General features: G+C 43.0%; 1 protein-coding gene across 2 annotated transcripts in view; it reads left to right on the forward strand.

Moving 5' to 3' along the window:
• GSK3B (glycogen synthase kinase 3 beta) overlaps positions 1 to 14,873 on the forward strand; it is a 153,451-nt gene extending 138,578 nt beyond the window's left edge. For both annotated transcript variants that reach the window (XM_075713701.1, XM_075713709.1), the window contains 3 exons: positions 1,202 to 1,388; positions 7,336 to 7,434; positions 14,708 to 14,873. In XM_075713701.1, coding sequence (XP_075569816.1) covers positions 1,202 to 1,388; positions 7,336 to 7,434; positions 14,708 to 14,775 — 354 coding nt within the window. In that variant the 3' untranslated portion in view covers positions 14,776 to 14,873. The remainder of the gene's footprint in view (positions 1 to 1,201; positions 1,389 to 7,335; positions 7,435 to 14,707) is intronic.
• Positions 14,874 to 15,267: the final 394 nt, after the last annotated feature.

A 15,267-nucleotide genomic window follows, 5' to 3' on the forward strand; every position in this document is an offset into this window, starting at 1 on the left:
CATGAGAGCATATGTCTTTGGTTTAAAACCCACTTAAGGAGTGCCTGTGCAAGTTCCTCACCTGTGATTAACTAACATGTCATGCACTGATTTTTTTTTTTTTTTATTCCCCCCAGCCCCTTGGTGCTACGTGGCTTGGGTTCACCTGCACTGGTGCAAAAGCATTTTGGATTAGCTGAATTTTTACCAAAAATGCTGGCATCAGAACTTAACACTCGCACCCACCACACTTCCTTTTCCCCAGCCTGCATATCACCTACCATGTAGCGTGAGAGCAGTGCTTGAGGCAGCCATCCAGGTCATGTACATGATTAACTCATATTTTGCTTTTTATGTAATGAGAAAGGAGGATGGGGTGTGATTAGTGGTGGGTAGAACCATTCTTAGAAGTTAAAAACAGAGCTGCAGTGAAGAACTCTTTTTTTTTTTTTTTTTTTTTTGGTTTTTTTTTGTAATTGTTCAAGGTAAAAATCTGTTAGACTAAAAATAGTTTATTCTCTTGATGCAACTTTCAGCTGTCCTTACAAATACCAAATGTGCAGGAATTATCCCAATAAACTTATGGGAATGACTTGCCAGAATAAGGTCACGGAAGGAGTAACTTGCAAATTAGAGCTAGACATTTCCTGCACCCCACCCGTGCTTTCCTTGTTGTTCTCCAAAGTTGAACAGCAGCCTCCATAGCAACAATCTGACCTGCCTGCCTGCAAAAGTCCATGTTAGTAAGACTTCATTCACTAGCCAAAAAAAAAAAATCAACCCAAAACCATAGTGGGGCCTTATTCAATTTTTACATTCAGTGAATCCTGCTCATTTGAACCTTCCTCCCCACCTCCACTCCACCCCATATGCATGGCTGGTAGCACCTGTGTGTGTTTGTCATGATTTTTGAATGAGTTTCCCCTTCATTCTTAAAAGTTGTTTTTCTGAGTGCGCTCTCATGAAGTCTCTTGCTGGCATTGCACCTTCACTCTAGTGCAAGACATTGCAATTAACCCTTTCTCAACCCCAGGAACTGGATTTTCCCATCCTTACTAGAGGACTTTGATTAGCACAAACCAGAAGTTTGTTCCAGCTTGTTGGGCAATGAGAGGTTTAATTGCTCTGACTTGCTTCTGGTCAGCAAAGAAAAGAAACATACCCAGACAACCTGTTTCTCCTTGCTTTTTTTTTTTTTTGTTGTTGTTGTTGTTGTTTTTAGGTCTTCCGGCCCCGCACTCCACCAGAAGCAATTGCGCTATGTAGCCGTCTGCTGGAGTACACCCCCACTGCCCGCCTGACTCCCCTGGAGGCCTGTGCACACTCTTTCTTCGATGAACTACGGGACCCAAATGTCAAGTTACCAAACGGGCGAGACAAACCTGCACTCTTCAATTTCACCACTCAAGGTAGCCTTGTGAGCGTTGAAGGATCCCTTCTTTAGGAAGAAGCACTGGGATAAATGTTCGCTGTAATGCAGATGTCACTCCCTCCAAAAGTAAAAAATCTCCGAGCAGGACTAAGGTTATTAAGCGGTTGCATAACCAGCTGTCCATTTCAAAAAGAGAGGAAAGGGACTTGGAGAAAGAGGTTATGGGATTTTTAGATGCCTGGTGCCTTCAATTCAAATTTAGTGCAGGGGACCGAGGGTTGTTATTGTTGGATTGCTTCAAGAAGGCTTACGTTTGCAGATCCATGGCTGCAACCTAGCTGATGGTTTTGTGTGAAATATCACAGTCAGTGGACCGCGGAGATTGCATTATCGTTTTGGAGATGATCCTGCTCCTTCATACCTGAAACACCAAAGCAAGGAGTAATGCATATTAGGTTTGGCAGGGAGGTTTGTAGTGTTGCTGCCCATTTTGATTCTGGATGAGAGATAAATACAGAGGGTTTAGTGTCCATATTTTGTGCTGTACAGTTTATCTGGCATTACATTGACTCAGTCATTTAGAAACTGTAAAAATGATGGAAAACTAACTTTTTTATTTGAAGCCAGACTGGTATCAAATTTTAAAACCATTCATGGTTTGGTGTCTGTCCCCCCACCAGAAGTCAATGTAAAACTGATATCCCCCTAGAAGAGTTTTGCCTGCCAAGACAGTGAATGTGAGAAGTATGGCATACAAATATGCTAGTAATTAATTTTGCAGCACTTTTTTTAAGTGATTACCTGCCAATTCTCACCCTTTGAGCAAGAATAGATCTGTGTGTGTTTTCTGTTGAAAGTCTAAAATACCTTTTGGCTCAGTTAGCATCAATGTAATTTTTCAAACTCTTTAGTGCATGCAATGCCCATCTGCCAAAATATGAAACAGAGCCCTCTCCTTCAACATGTGGAGCCCTTTTATTTAAAAAAAAAAAAAGGCAGGGGGAGAGGAGCAAAAAGCTGTGTGTCAGTACAAAGTAGTATTTTAAGCTGCCTGAAAATAAACTTTTAACTTGCTTTGAGTGGCTGCTTTGCAGAAGGTAAATATATTGAATATACTAAAACATTTCTGAAGCATGAACACCTTAAAGTGTTCAAGAAAATAGCATCTGCTTCCAGGTCACTGTCTTCTGAGCTGATTCCTGCACCTGTTGTTAACGAATTTAGTAGTTATGTTACAGGTCCTTCCTTGTTACAGTACTCACGAATTTCCTTTTCTTCCCACTCTAAGTCCATCTTCAGTAGCTAAGACAGATTTGATCCCAGCATCTTAATACAGCTTCACCCCTGTTCTTTTTGAAAATATTCCTTATTAATTGTTTCTTAATGATGTTAAGATTGGGCCTATCTACTACATGAAAACAAGGATTTTAAAAAGGGTTGGAAAGCTCTATAGTGAGTCTTTTTAAAAATCATTAAGGAGAAAAATAAATTTTTGTGTCCCTGGTTTCCCCCAGGCAGTGTGGGAATTGCTGGGTAAGCTACCCTAATGCTCAAGCAAATTTAAAGCTCCTCTTTTGCCATCCTAAGGAGCCGATGTGCTCTCCCCTTGCACAGTGACTCATGGGAATAGCAAGAGAAATCGGTTCCAGTGGAGCGATTTCCTTAAGATTCAAAAAAGCAGGTTTCTGTCATCGGCAGGTGCCAGTTTTACCATCTAAAAAGGGAATGCAGGACAGAGGCTGGTCATTAATGCATTTCCAAATAAGCTCTGTTGCAGGTGACCAGCCAAACTCAAAAAAATAGCCAGAGTCTTTTAAAATAAATAAATACATTGCTTAGCGCAGTAATTTTCTGCTTAGTGCAGTAATTTTAAGGCCTTTGTAATTAATAAATGTGCTAGCAGCGAGTCTCATGTAGCAGCAGTCCTGATTACGACCACAAGATACACAAGGAGCTTTTGCCTCTCCTGTGACTACGGTGCAATCCTCGCTCTTTAGCCAGACTGTGCAAGGTCCTGTCAAATTGGCTAGTCCAGAGCAGAAACCCCAACTGGGAAATAGATCAGGTCATTGGAAATCAGATGATGGCTCATGTTAAGTCATCTGTGGTAATCTAAAAAGTAATGAAAGACATCCTTTTGTTTTGAATGCCATTTGTTTTCAACAGACAATATTAAGTTTTAGAAGTGTTTTATTTGTCTATATCCAATTGCCTGAAACCCATGAAGTAGGAGGTAGCTTCAGAAGGCTTGAAGGCAAAACTGTTAGAAATAACAACATGAATTTGATCATTAATGCATTGGATTGATTTTCAGAAAGAACCTGAGCATCGTACCAAATCTGCTCATCTTGGGTACTGATGCTGCTCAGATACAGTCTAGGAAAAAAGCGGTGAGAGTATATAGAAGATAAAGATCATGGTCTTTGGCTGCCAGCAGTAGTTGTGGGGCACGTAGGTGCTTACTTGATTGTAGAGATGAGATCTGTGGGAGAGAGCTGTATCTGGTCATTCTTAATGTCTTGCCTGTAAGTTTCTCTTAGTATTTAAACAAATGTTTTATATGCTAATTGGGATTTGAAAAAATCATTTTTGCCAAGGAGGTATCTCCACTAGCCACAGAGCTGCAGTTCAGTGGCTGTTAGACCTACAAGACAGAAAGCAATTTTTCTCTTAGAAGCTGAATTTTCAAATAATCTGTGAAATGAGTACCATTTCCTAAACTTCTTGTAACATATCAGTGATTGTGCTGGGTCACACATGTTACTGTCACTCCATGTTGGCCATTAAAGACTGTAAAATTCTTCTGTATAATTCCTTCACCACTTAGGAATAGTTATCATGCTTCTCGATGACAAATTACTTTTTTGCTAAAGTGTGGGGGTTTTGTGTTTTGTTTTTTTAAATGAGCCTGGCTTGTGACCTTTAAAAAAAAAAAAAAAAATACATATAACCCCTTCATTTCTAACCAAACTGTTTCATTGTGACCAGAAATCCTTAGTGTGACCATCTGAGTGCCATCTAGGTTTTTTAGACAGAGTATTTCTGCTCAGGGTGTGTGGAGGGTGGGGAAGAAAGGAAAACAATGAAACTTGTGCTGCTTCCAGCACTCTTCTAGGTTGAGGAGAAACTGCTAGAATAACTTGAGTTACATGGAAAGCTTGTTATTGTGACAAAGCAAACATGATACAAGACTAATTTTTCCAGGGGATTCTGGAAGTGTTGATATATCAAACGTAATGATACTGAAAAAGAGCACTGCACTGTTTCCCAACACCAAGCATTCTCTTGTGTTTGGGGAGTGAAGATGATCTGATGTTCTAGTAAAACTGGACATTTTCATTCCTGTTCCTTATTGGAGATGTTAACTGGGTGCAAATGGCATGATTTGATCAGGAGAAAGCCAAATGTGTTCTCCCAGCTGATGTGAATGGGAGTTGGCTCTCAAATGAATTGGGATGGCTGCTCTGTTCACATCATGGTATTGAAAACTTTGTCTGGATTGCCTTGATCACAATACCTTCTTGCAGCACTATTGGTTGTAATTAACCCAACCTTGAATCGCAAGTTTGATTTAGATAAGCAGGCTACAGTTCAACAGCTTGTCCAAATACTGTGTTGGAAATCACTGAGAACAGAGGTTCTCAATACTTTGTAGACTGCAGATACCACAGGTCAAGGTTTTTCCTCGGTATTGACATGTCTCATTCTTAGAGATGGGATAGCTGCAAAAATATGGCAGAACAAAAATTCAAACAAGTTCTCAAGCAAAGCTGCTATTAAACTTCAGCCAGAAGAGTTCAATTTACTTTGGTTATTTCTTGTCTGAATTGACCTGCTCCTGTAAGTGAAGGGTCAAGACATTCAGAGCATGCTGAATTTAAGAAACTTCATACAAAGAAAGTTAATGTGGAGTTTGAGAAGAAGGGAACAAGATCAGTCTTCTAGTCTATGCAAGTTCTTTAAGGTAGCTTCAGAGCAATAGTTTCACTTGCCTTAAAAACAACAAAAACCAGTATACTTGGCCATAATTGGTGCTGCCAAAGGAGGTGTTCTGACAGCGTTAGATGAACGCATGGCAGGAATGAGAATGGCGTCAAAGTGCCGTTGCAAGGCACTTGTTCTGTCTGATCAGCTGGTTCTTTGGCTACAGTGATGCAGGCTCGGCTTCTGTTTGTGTCACAGCCCCGTATTGCTGCCAGTGATGAGAAGAAAGTAATGCAGGGACGATAGAAACTTTTAAAAGAGTGACGTGAACAGTAGATTCCCAGTAATAACAGATTTGAGAAATAGCTTTGGAAAAAATACTGAAGGAGCAACATTTTCTAGCACAGAGCAGCTAATACTCAAATTAGTATTAAAGTATAGGTTTATCACTGGTGTTCAGCTTTGATACTTGAGGATTCATGTTTCTGCAGTTTATTTTTCCATTTACAATGGAGATTTATGAATTCTGAATTATATTATGAAGATATGAATTCTGAATTATTCCCACATGAATTTGAGGATTGGTATTTGTACAAATGCTGTGAGTATTGAGGCTTTGTAGAAGGACTAGCTAGGTCTGCTTAGACCTGAATGGAGTATTACAGAATAGATTGGATGGGTTGCAGGTAATGTAGCAACTTCTGTTTGGTTCTAGACTGGAGCCTTGTGTTTCTAAGTGCTGAAATGCAGTCTCAAAATGTGTAGTAATAAGAGGCTGGTAATCAGGTGAGAGTCTTCTGCATCTTGCCCTCCCAGCAGTAAAGAAATCTGTAACTTAGTGGAGAAAAAAAAAAATCGCCAAGTAGACTACTGCTCACTTTAGGCCCTAAATTTAAAGCTTGCATTAAAGAAAAGCAATAGGCTCTTAAAAATGAGCCCAAATAATGTAAGACTGTGTATAAAACCACCTTACTGAAGCCATGGCATGATTTGGACTGGTTTCTGTACAGCCCTTGCTATCTGGAGGTCTTATGTAAAAAGCTGTCTATTCTCATTTCTCCTCCAGATGACCTCCTGGAGCTCCAAAAGTCATCAGTCTCCTTCCGTGAGGTGACTGTTCACATCCTTTTCACTGGATGTTGCTTTCTCAAGAGACAGACAGTCACTCCTGTTTCTGAAACAAACAGGACCTGTCTTGTCTTGGCTCAGTCCCACCTTCTGTGAGGCACTAGATTCTCTTGAAAGGGTGCCAGAAGACTGTCATTTGTTGGCAATGTGTTGCCCTTAATCGTCCCGCAGTTGTGGCTGTAAGATGCCTATTTCTCATTCTGATACACGCTGAAGCTATATTAGATTTGAAGCCTAAGAGACATACATGACTATTGTCTCCTTGGTTAATGTCTTTAGAAAGAATGGTTGCACCATTTTGTTGTCCATTTAAATTGCCCAACAGACCAATTCCCTTTGCCTTTCCCCGTGCTTTTAAAGGAGATGTCACCTCTTCTTGGCCTCGCTCAAGGCGACTGCTGTGAGAGATTGGTGTTGGGTTCCTGGGTCCTTGAGAAAGTGATGCTTGAGTGAGCCAAAGAACTGAATCCCTGAAGCTCTTGGAGCAACTGTGGCAGATGCTTGCTTGCTGAACCAGTGCCCAGAGCAGCACCACTGTTATCAGCCTTCTCTTTGAGACTGATTGCAAGTGGGTTTGTGAAGGGAATTGTTCCAGTGCTCAGAAGGAAACTGTGTTACCAGGCTGTTGATAAGGAACAGGCTTGGCTAGTTCTTTGCTAACTCCCAAGCCACTTGTCTTTCTCTAGGAAATAATTCTTTTGCACCTCTCCTTGTAGTTTTGATAGCTTTGCTCTGGAGACTGCCTTGCCGAATATGGCTGTAGTTTCCTCTCGCTGGTCAGCGAAGAAGAAAACGTAACGCGACCTTTGGCTGTAAGGGCATGCTTTTCACCCAAGGTTGCTGTTACGGGGGGTAGACCTGAGGAGCTGAGCCTGCATACGGGGCTTTTTGTGGAAGATGAGCTAACTCTGTCTGTTCCACCTCCCTTCCAGAACTGTCAAGTAACCCATCTCTGGCTTCGATCCTCATCCCTGCTCATGCCCGGAACCAAGCAGCTGCTTCAACCCCTACAAATGCTACAGCGGCCTCAGGTGAGAACATGCGCCTGCCTACCTCCCTCCCCCTGCCCAGGCACCTTCCCTCTGCTGTGGTCCATGAGCCACCTCGGCCCTCTGGGTGAATGGGGAGGAAGGGTTTGTTCCAGCATCACCTGAAACTTGCTCTTGGTAGGTGGTCATTTGGGTGCTAGCTGTGGTCATCAACCCAAATCCTAACCCAGGGCACTTAGAGTCCACATTTGACTGTTTCATTTGTTGGTCCCTCTCACTCAGACTTCTGCTATTTAAAAAAAAAAATCATCACCTCCCCTGTTTTTTAGCAATCTTTGTGGATTGGTTTGCACCTAATTTCTGAGCTCTCAGACAGTCTGAAATGAATACTGACTTGAAGCATGAGTTTGTGATGCCGAGGAAGAGGAGAAAGGGCTAGCTTCAGTACATGTGGCCTCTGTGGAGCATGGATGGAAGAGGATTTTTCGCCAAAGGCAACAGCACTTAAAAGTCTGGTTAGGGAGTTCAGTCAGTGTGCTCACTGCCTCGTCTAAGTAGTTGCAGTTGCTTCTTACTGAGTTCGCCTGTGTCATCTTCGAGCACAAGGCAGATGCTTTTGAGTTTTGGCCAGCACTGAGTGAATTTCTTCTTTGCCTCTCTCTCGCTCCTTCAAGTTTCTGTCAGAAACCTTTAAAAGCTCACTGTTGGCCTGTAGCCACTCCATATTTTATTCTGTTTCCAGTGAAAGCTTAAAAGCTGGGAAATACCAGTTGGGAGACTCCCAGAGAAAATCCTAGGTGCTGCAGGATGTGGCAGAGGTGATTCAGTACGTGGCACTCTTCCTCTGAGTCAGCCCTGAGTCAGCACAGCAGCTGGCTGTCTCAGGGCTTGTGCAACCAAAGGCAGGATGCAAATGGGTGTGCTTCCATACGTATCCTGCATGCACGTCAGTCCCATTTGACAAGGGCTCAGACCCCCTTTTGAGGTGCAGGGCGCTTACTCAGTGTAAGAGAGCTGATAAGGAGAAGCCCTCATTAAAAAGGTATTCTTGAAATGTGCAGAAAAAGCATTTGCAGGTTGATGTGCCGGACAGTCACCTGACATCTGATGCGCTTGGTCCAGCCAGTGCTGCATAGAAAGCATTTTCAAACTGCAGGGCAGATGCACCCAGGTTTGAAAGATGAGGCTTCTCTCTGAAAATGTAGTAGCAGCAGATAAAAGCTACAGCCTGTACAATTTACGTGCTCTGAATTTAGGAGAAGGCAAAATTGCTATTTTCAAATTTAGTATGTTTGTTTCATAGACTTGGCAGTATTTTGCAAATAGTCATGTTCTCTGTTTCCCTTTTATGTGCATCTGTTGCTCAGCGAGGGGAAAAAAAAACAGATAAAGTAGTAAAAGTGATTGAAAAACTACAAAATACAAACATGGAAAATTATTTTAAGCCCTTCTGAAAAATACTGTTTCACTTAATGTCCCTTTCATGCCTTTTAAGGAGTTGTCTTTACTAAGATAAAAGTCTTGAGGAATTAATGGGGTTAAGAAGTCTGTTTTCACCCAGCACTTTCCAAGAGTTCATGTAGGGGGAAAATGCATTAGCTTGATTCCTAACTGTGTCCTAAATGTGAAGTATACTAAAAGAAAAACCAAAACCAACACCACCTTACTGATGTCAACATTTTTAAACCTCCTGTTTGCAAGCACTGCACTGAGTTGGGATAGGACCTCTTATTCATAGTTAAAAAAACAAAAAAATATCCTTGCGGCTTGGAAAGAAATTGTGAAATTTAGTATTGGGCAACACGCAGCCTTGGGCTTCTGCAGCACAGCTGGTTTGTAGTTTCTTACTCACATGGGGTTCTCACAAGAGGCAGTGGGAATTTCATCAGAGCTGTGATTTTTAGGATTAGGTCCTCTATTAGGTCATGTTAATCTGTTGTGCTTTCCATGCTGATGCTACACTTAGCAAGAGATTTTCATAGAAGAGGTCCCTTCTTTCCCTATACCCCCTGCACATCCCAGAGCAGTAAATTTCTAGTTCTTCAGTAACTGCTAAAGCAGCATGGGAGCAACTCTCCCACCTAACCCAGGGTATCCTGATAAGCAGGGGGCTTTTCTGCAAAATGTTCGCTCATGTGACTAAGCAGTACAAGTCCAGAAACTACTTTTCTGAGTGGTGATGATGTTACAAAACATAGCTCTCAAGGCAATTCAAAGGGCAAAGCAAGTTATATGTAACTGTAATCCACATTATTAGCGTGTAACTCTTGTCTCCCTCTAGCAAGCAGAACTGGTACCAAGGTTCAAGTGTCCGCTGTTAGTTGCCTACTCTGTGAGCTTGAGCCATAGGTGCACGTAGGTGGAAATGCAGTGTACTAGTTCATCACTGCGGATACCCAGCTGGGCTGTTGTTACCTGCTTGCGGACAGTTACTCCATTTTCATAGCTGTCACATTGGTATGCAGCCATGTCAGAATCTCAGCTTTTTGATAAGGTGTAAAGCACTGCTTTTTATCATGCACCAAGGCAGAGTCACAGTTGGAGAATAACTGGAAAAATGAGCTCTATTTGTCCAAAGTCTAGCAAAGTAGTGTTTGCCAGGAGACTTAGTGGTGTGGCGTTAAGAGATGGAAAGATTGGCTTTTCAACATACCACATTAACAGTGCAGGTTTCATCAAGCCAGCAATGCTAGCCCTTGTGCTAACCAATATGGCACACATCTGCATTTTTAAAAGTTATCCAAAATGAGTTAACCGATCCATTCACAGTGGTGATTTCAACAGTCCAATGCAACAGTAATCCTGGGATCATGATTTTAAATGCAGGGGAATTATTGTAGGCAATTTTTGAGTGTTAAAAAAATGTATTTGTTGTAAATTTCCTCTTCTCTTGAGGCGTAAAGCTGGACTCACTGTACTAATGGAACCTAGCTTTGCAGTGAGAGTATGAAGCCTTGCTGGACCAGCGTTAGTAAATTCACCTAAATGTTTATGAGAAATTCGCTGTGACATTAGTGGTGTGTCTAAAGCAAAGCGGAGGAAAAGGAAGATGGGAGTTATTGGCCCCTGCTTGAAATGGTGTGGTAGCTTTCTGTGAATTATGCTGGCCATTGATTACAGATAGAATCATAGAATCATAGAATCATCTAGGTTGGAAAAGACCTTTAAGATCATCCAGTCCAACCATTAACCTACACTACCAAGCCCACTCTAGACTAATCAAGGGTAGACCAGACTAAACCATATCCCGAAGTGCCACATCTACCCGTTTTTTAAACGCCTCCAGGGATGGTGACTCCACCACCTCTCTGGGCAGCCTGTTCCAATGCCTGACCACCCTTTCCGTAAAGAAATTTTTCCTAATTTCCAGTCTAAACCTCCCCTGGCGCAGCTTAAGCCCATTTCCTCTTGTCCTAAGGACAAGTGCATCTTTATTCCTGTGGATGCTGACTTGATCTAGCTGGAGGAGGAGGATGGTTTCTTAGCCATGCAGCCACAGCATCTGAGAGGGGAGCATGCACACCAAGCCAAAAGCATATCTCCTTGTGTGACTGCATGTTTTTCTTTCTGGATCAGCCAGCAGCAGTAGTTACCTCTCTCTTAGTCAGCGTTAAGATGGGAAGAACATAATTGCCATCTGCAGGGGAGTTGTGCCAGCAGGGATGCTGGGGTCATCGTCTTAGGCATCCTGCTGTGTTGATCCCGTGTAATCCCAAATGCAATGGTGTGCCTGAACTTTCAGCAACAAAACAGATTAGAGCTGGTGTTCACCTGCCTATGTGTGGCAGTTGAAAAAGACCGCAGTGCTTCATAAAATAAAAATTTAGTGCACTTATGGTATTCCCATTGAAGGAATTTTGGAGAACTTTAATTCCTTAACCAGGAGAAGAGGGGAAAGCAATTTGCTTAGGCTTCTGCAAGCTCAGCACAGGGTTGAGTCCATGACAGTTAAAGGAGTAAAACTTGCCCATCTTAGACTTGCCAGTTTTGCTCTGAGCCCTGAATTTCTACATCCGTAGGCAGGCACAATAGGAAAACTGGACTTTTCTCCTCCTTCCACTTGTCTCCTCAGCTGTCCTGTGAGGACTCCCAGGCTGGCAGTAGTTTTGTTTCTATATCTTTACAGGTGAGCAGCGCAGTCTGTCAGCATTACAAATCCAACCAACTAATGCTGTCATTAGTGCTAATGGGCTTTCTCAGACTGAGTTGGCATCTCTGTCTTTCTCTGAACCATAGCCCCATCTTTCCTTTCCGGGAGGTTTCTAAGGAGTGTCACGTACCCTCCAAGAAAGCTGAGGCATTCCTCAGAGGGAAAAGCTGAATTGGAGGAGGTGCTCCACATTGATGAGAGATACTTTTTGCCCTCTGTTTGAAAGACGTTTCAGAAGTAGCTGATACTTAAGCCTGAATGTGGTTTCTCTGCCCACACAGGCAGAGGTGTCAGGTGGGTAGTTTAGGGCAAAGAGGCTGCCCTGACCTCAAGCCACAGTCTGCTGTGTAGTCATCTGTCCCGTACCAGAAAGCTGCGTGTCAGCTCCTAGCTTTGCTCCCCAGCGGGGCTTCCATGGTGACGCAGGCCACTGCTTCGCAAAGCAAATGTTTTAGCAATGTTGCTGAAGGCCTAGATTTTCTTCTGTTATGCCAAAATACTGATTTCTCATGGTGAGGAGGAGTAAGTGAATGTCCAGAGACCCTCATACTCCAGTTGTTCATTTTTTCTGGCACTTCAGCAAAGAGACGCTGGAACAAGCCCCTCTTTGTTACCCAAATATCCTGTTGATGAACAAAGAACAAGCTGGAATGTCAAAATACTGCATTTTCTTGCAAGTTCGGAGCCAGTACAGCCTTGAGCAGGCTCTGCGCTCTGTCCCAGCCTGGGTAGACTTCTGGATATTGTTGTGAAAAGCCTGATGTAAATGGTCTTGGGCTGCATCACCTGGTTTATTTCCTTTTTAACATGTGGCATATATATTTCTCAGGAACTCCCCCATTAGAGTGATGATAGAAAAGGAGCATATGTTGCGTGAAGTAGCTCCATCGCCTCCTCTTTTTTCTTTATCTCTGCTCAGTAGCAATGTAATGATAATGATTTCAGCCTCTGCTGTCTTCAGGAATAGGAGATCAAAAGGCACATTTCATTTCAGCAAATGCAATACAAGCACTTTTTGTAACGCATACAGAGAAATCCTCTGCCAGCAGTACATCCTGCAGCTGGACTGCTTGCATTGGGCACAGCAGATGTTGTGTTAACTGGAGTTTATCCATACCTGAAAATTAATCTAGAACAGGCACAGCGAGAGTTTAAAGCATGGAAACTATTACCTGTCTGGCTGGGTCACTTTCGATTTCCATGCTCATCGCTGGTCTGCATGCATGCGGGATTTGGGAATTGCTCCTTCAGGGTAATTCTCCACGTAGGAGGGCGTCTCTCACGTGCAAGGCTAGCTTTTCAAGTAACGTTGGTACTGTTGTCATGCTGCCTTGGTGCTTTAACTGCATGAGCTTTTTTTGATCATAGTGGTCATTCCTGCGTGCGGAAGGGGATGCAATTAATTTGGGATGAGAGGAAAGGGAATGGGAAACTCCCAGAGCAGTCATCTGGCATCCTCTGCCCACAGGAGGATTCCCCTTTCTTCCCACACGCTCCTCACAGCATTTCCTTTTCAAATAGGCATCATCCTCTCTTCCCACTTGTCCCTTGTATTCCTGGATGCTGCTGTTCATTTGATTTTGTATTTTTGTTGCCGTTCTCTGTGTATGTTACTTAATTTGTCACTCAGCAAGTGCTGCCCATCTCTAGACTCTCATTCATTTCATTGCCTTTGCTCATGGCTGCACTTCCAACTGTGGGCAGGTCAGTGTGGCAGGAGAGGAGAGTGGTTTTGTCAACAGGTGACTGTAGAGCGTTGCCCGGCAGCATTTCCTCGCAAGCTCTTCTGTGGTGGAGAAGCATTACTGCATCCCTGCTGCCACCAGTTGTATTTTGTCATGTTTATGCTAGTCATACTGTCCTTCAGTCTGAGGTCAGTAAATCTATTCTTTTTAGAAGCCCTTTTCCCCATGTCTTTTGAAGGCACTGTTTGCCCAGTCTGCCCTCTTCTGTACTTAGATGTGGTCTTTTTTTTTTTTTTTTTCCCCCTGTTGCAGTATTGATAGCTTTGCAGTTAACCTTACTTAAATTAAGTGGGAGAAATGCACGGCGGTCTCTTGTAGAATACCTCACTTAAATACAGGATGGGAAAAAGATACTACTGTGTTAAGTATTTTATGTGTTTAACCGTTCATCCACTTTCCTTTTTGTGACTGTGCTAATTAGATACTGCATAGGATGGTTCCAGGTGAAGTCGGTGCATTTTTTTTTTTCCCCCAACAACTCTTCTAATACTAAGAACAACTTTTTTTTAGAGAAAATACCTGATGCATGTGGCCTATGAAAACACAGTTACAGTGAATATGCTTTCGGTATTTCTTTGCAAAGCCAGTATTTTCTTGGAATGCACTTTGACACATGCCCACAATCCTGTGACTTGTCTCCCTGCGGAGCGCTGTCCCTCCCAGAGAAGATGAGGTGTTGGAGACCATTTACCACAGAGACCCGATCCTCTAACAATGTCATATGCTTGCGTAAACCTCGTTACTGGCTTCAGGCCTTGATGTTAATCTGCTTCAGCAGTTCAGAGGGTGGCAGATCCAACTTTGGTTGAGCAACACAGAATAAAGCAGTAGACTTGAAAGATGTTTTCTGAGGCAACAAGTGCATGAATTACACATTAACACGCAAGCTGTTTCTGCTGGGGAAGCAGGCTCGTTGCGTTCATTGTCTGCGTTCATTCACACAATTAACAGACACCTTTGTTACAAGGAGGCCTAACAATGTGAAACCTCAGCACCAACGTGAAACCTTGTAGTGGCCACGGATACTTGATGCATTAGCTTTGGCGATGCTAGTGTGCCTTGCCTTGCAGTTGGAGTTACTGGAATGTAACGTGGGCGACTTCAGGCTGTGCGAGCAATGTTACGTCCTGCAAAATCAGCTAGAGCCCAGCCGGGTGTTCGCGTGCCGGCCTGCAACCCTCAGCCCTTGAGGTTGCCTTTGTCCTGCTTAAGGGCCGTTCTCCCACCCTCTCCCCAGAGCAAACTGTTCCATCTGCACCCCCTGAAGTCAGGACAGCATCCTAACCAAATGGCACCTCGGTGGGAGTTGTGGGTTTCCCTGTGCAGAGAATGTCGTAGCTGTTGTTCCAAACGTGTCTGTATTTTGGAGGTAATACTGGTTGTTTTTCTCTCTTCCCTTCCTCTCGCCTGTTGTTTGCAGATGTTAACGCAGGAGAACGAGTTCAGACCAATAGTGTAGCTACAGCATCAGCCTCCAACTCCACCTGAACCGGTACCAAGCAGCCAGCTGCACAGGAAAAATCACCAGTAATTTGAGTCTTGCTCAGCAACACTGGTCACATTTGGAAAGAAAATTAAAAAGAGGAAAAAAAAAAAAACAAAACAAAACAAAACAACCAACAAACCAACCAACCTGTTCATTTTAGTGTTCAATTTTTTATTATTATTATTGTTGTTCTTATTTAACCTTGTAAAATATCTATAAATACAAACCAGTTTCATTGTATTCTCACTCTGCAGGGTGTCCGGGGCAGGGGACTAGGTGGGGGGAGGAGGGAAAGCGGAGCAATACAACACACCAATGTCTCTCCCCTCGACAATCTCTTCATGTTGGAAGTTTGCTGTTGTGTACTTCAGAACCAGGACTCTTGCCTCATGCCCCCTCCCACAACAGAAAGAAGGAAAAAAAAAAAAATCAAAAGCAAACAAAAAACCCCCCAAACCTCATTCTCTGCTGAAGTTCTTTTTTTTAACCTCTTT

Source organism: Pelecanus crispus, chromosome 1, assembly GCF_030463565.1.
Source record: "Pelecanus crispus isolate bPelCri1 chromosome 1, bPelCri1.pri, whole genome shotgun sequence".
Taxonomy (NCBI): Eukaryota; Metazoa; Chordata; class Aves; order Pelecaniformes; family Pelecanidae; genus Pelecanus; species Pelecanus crispus.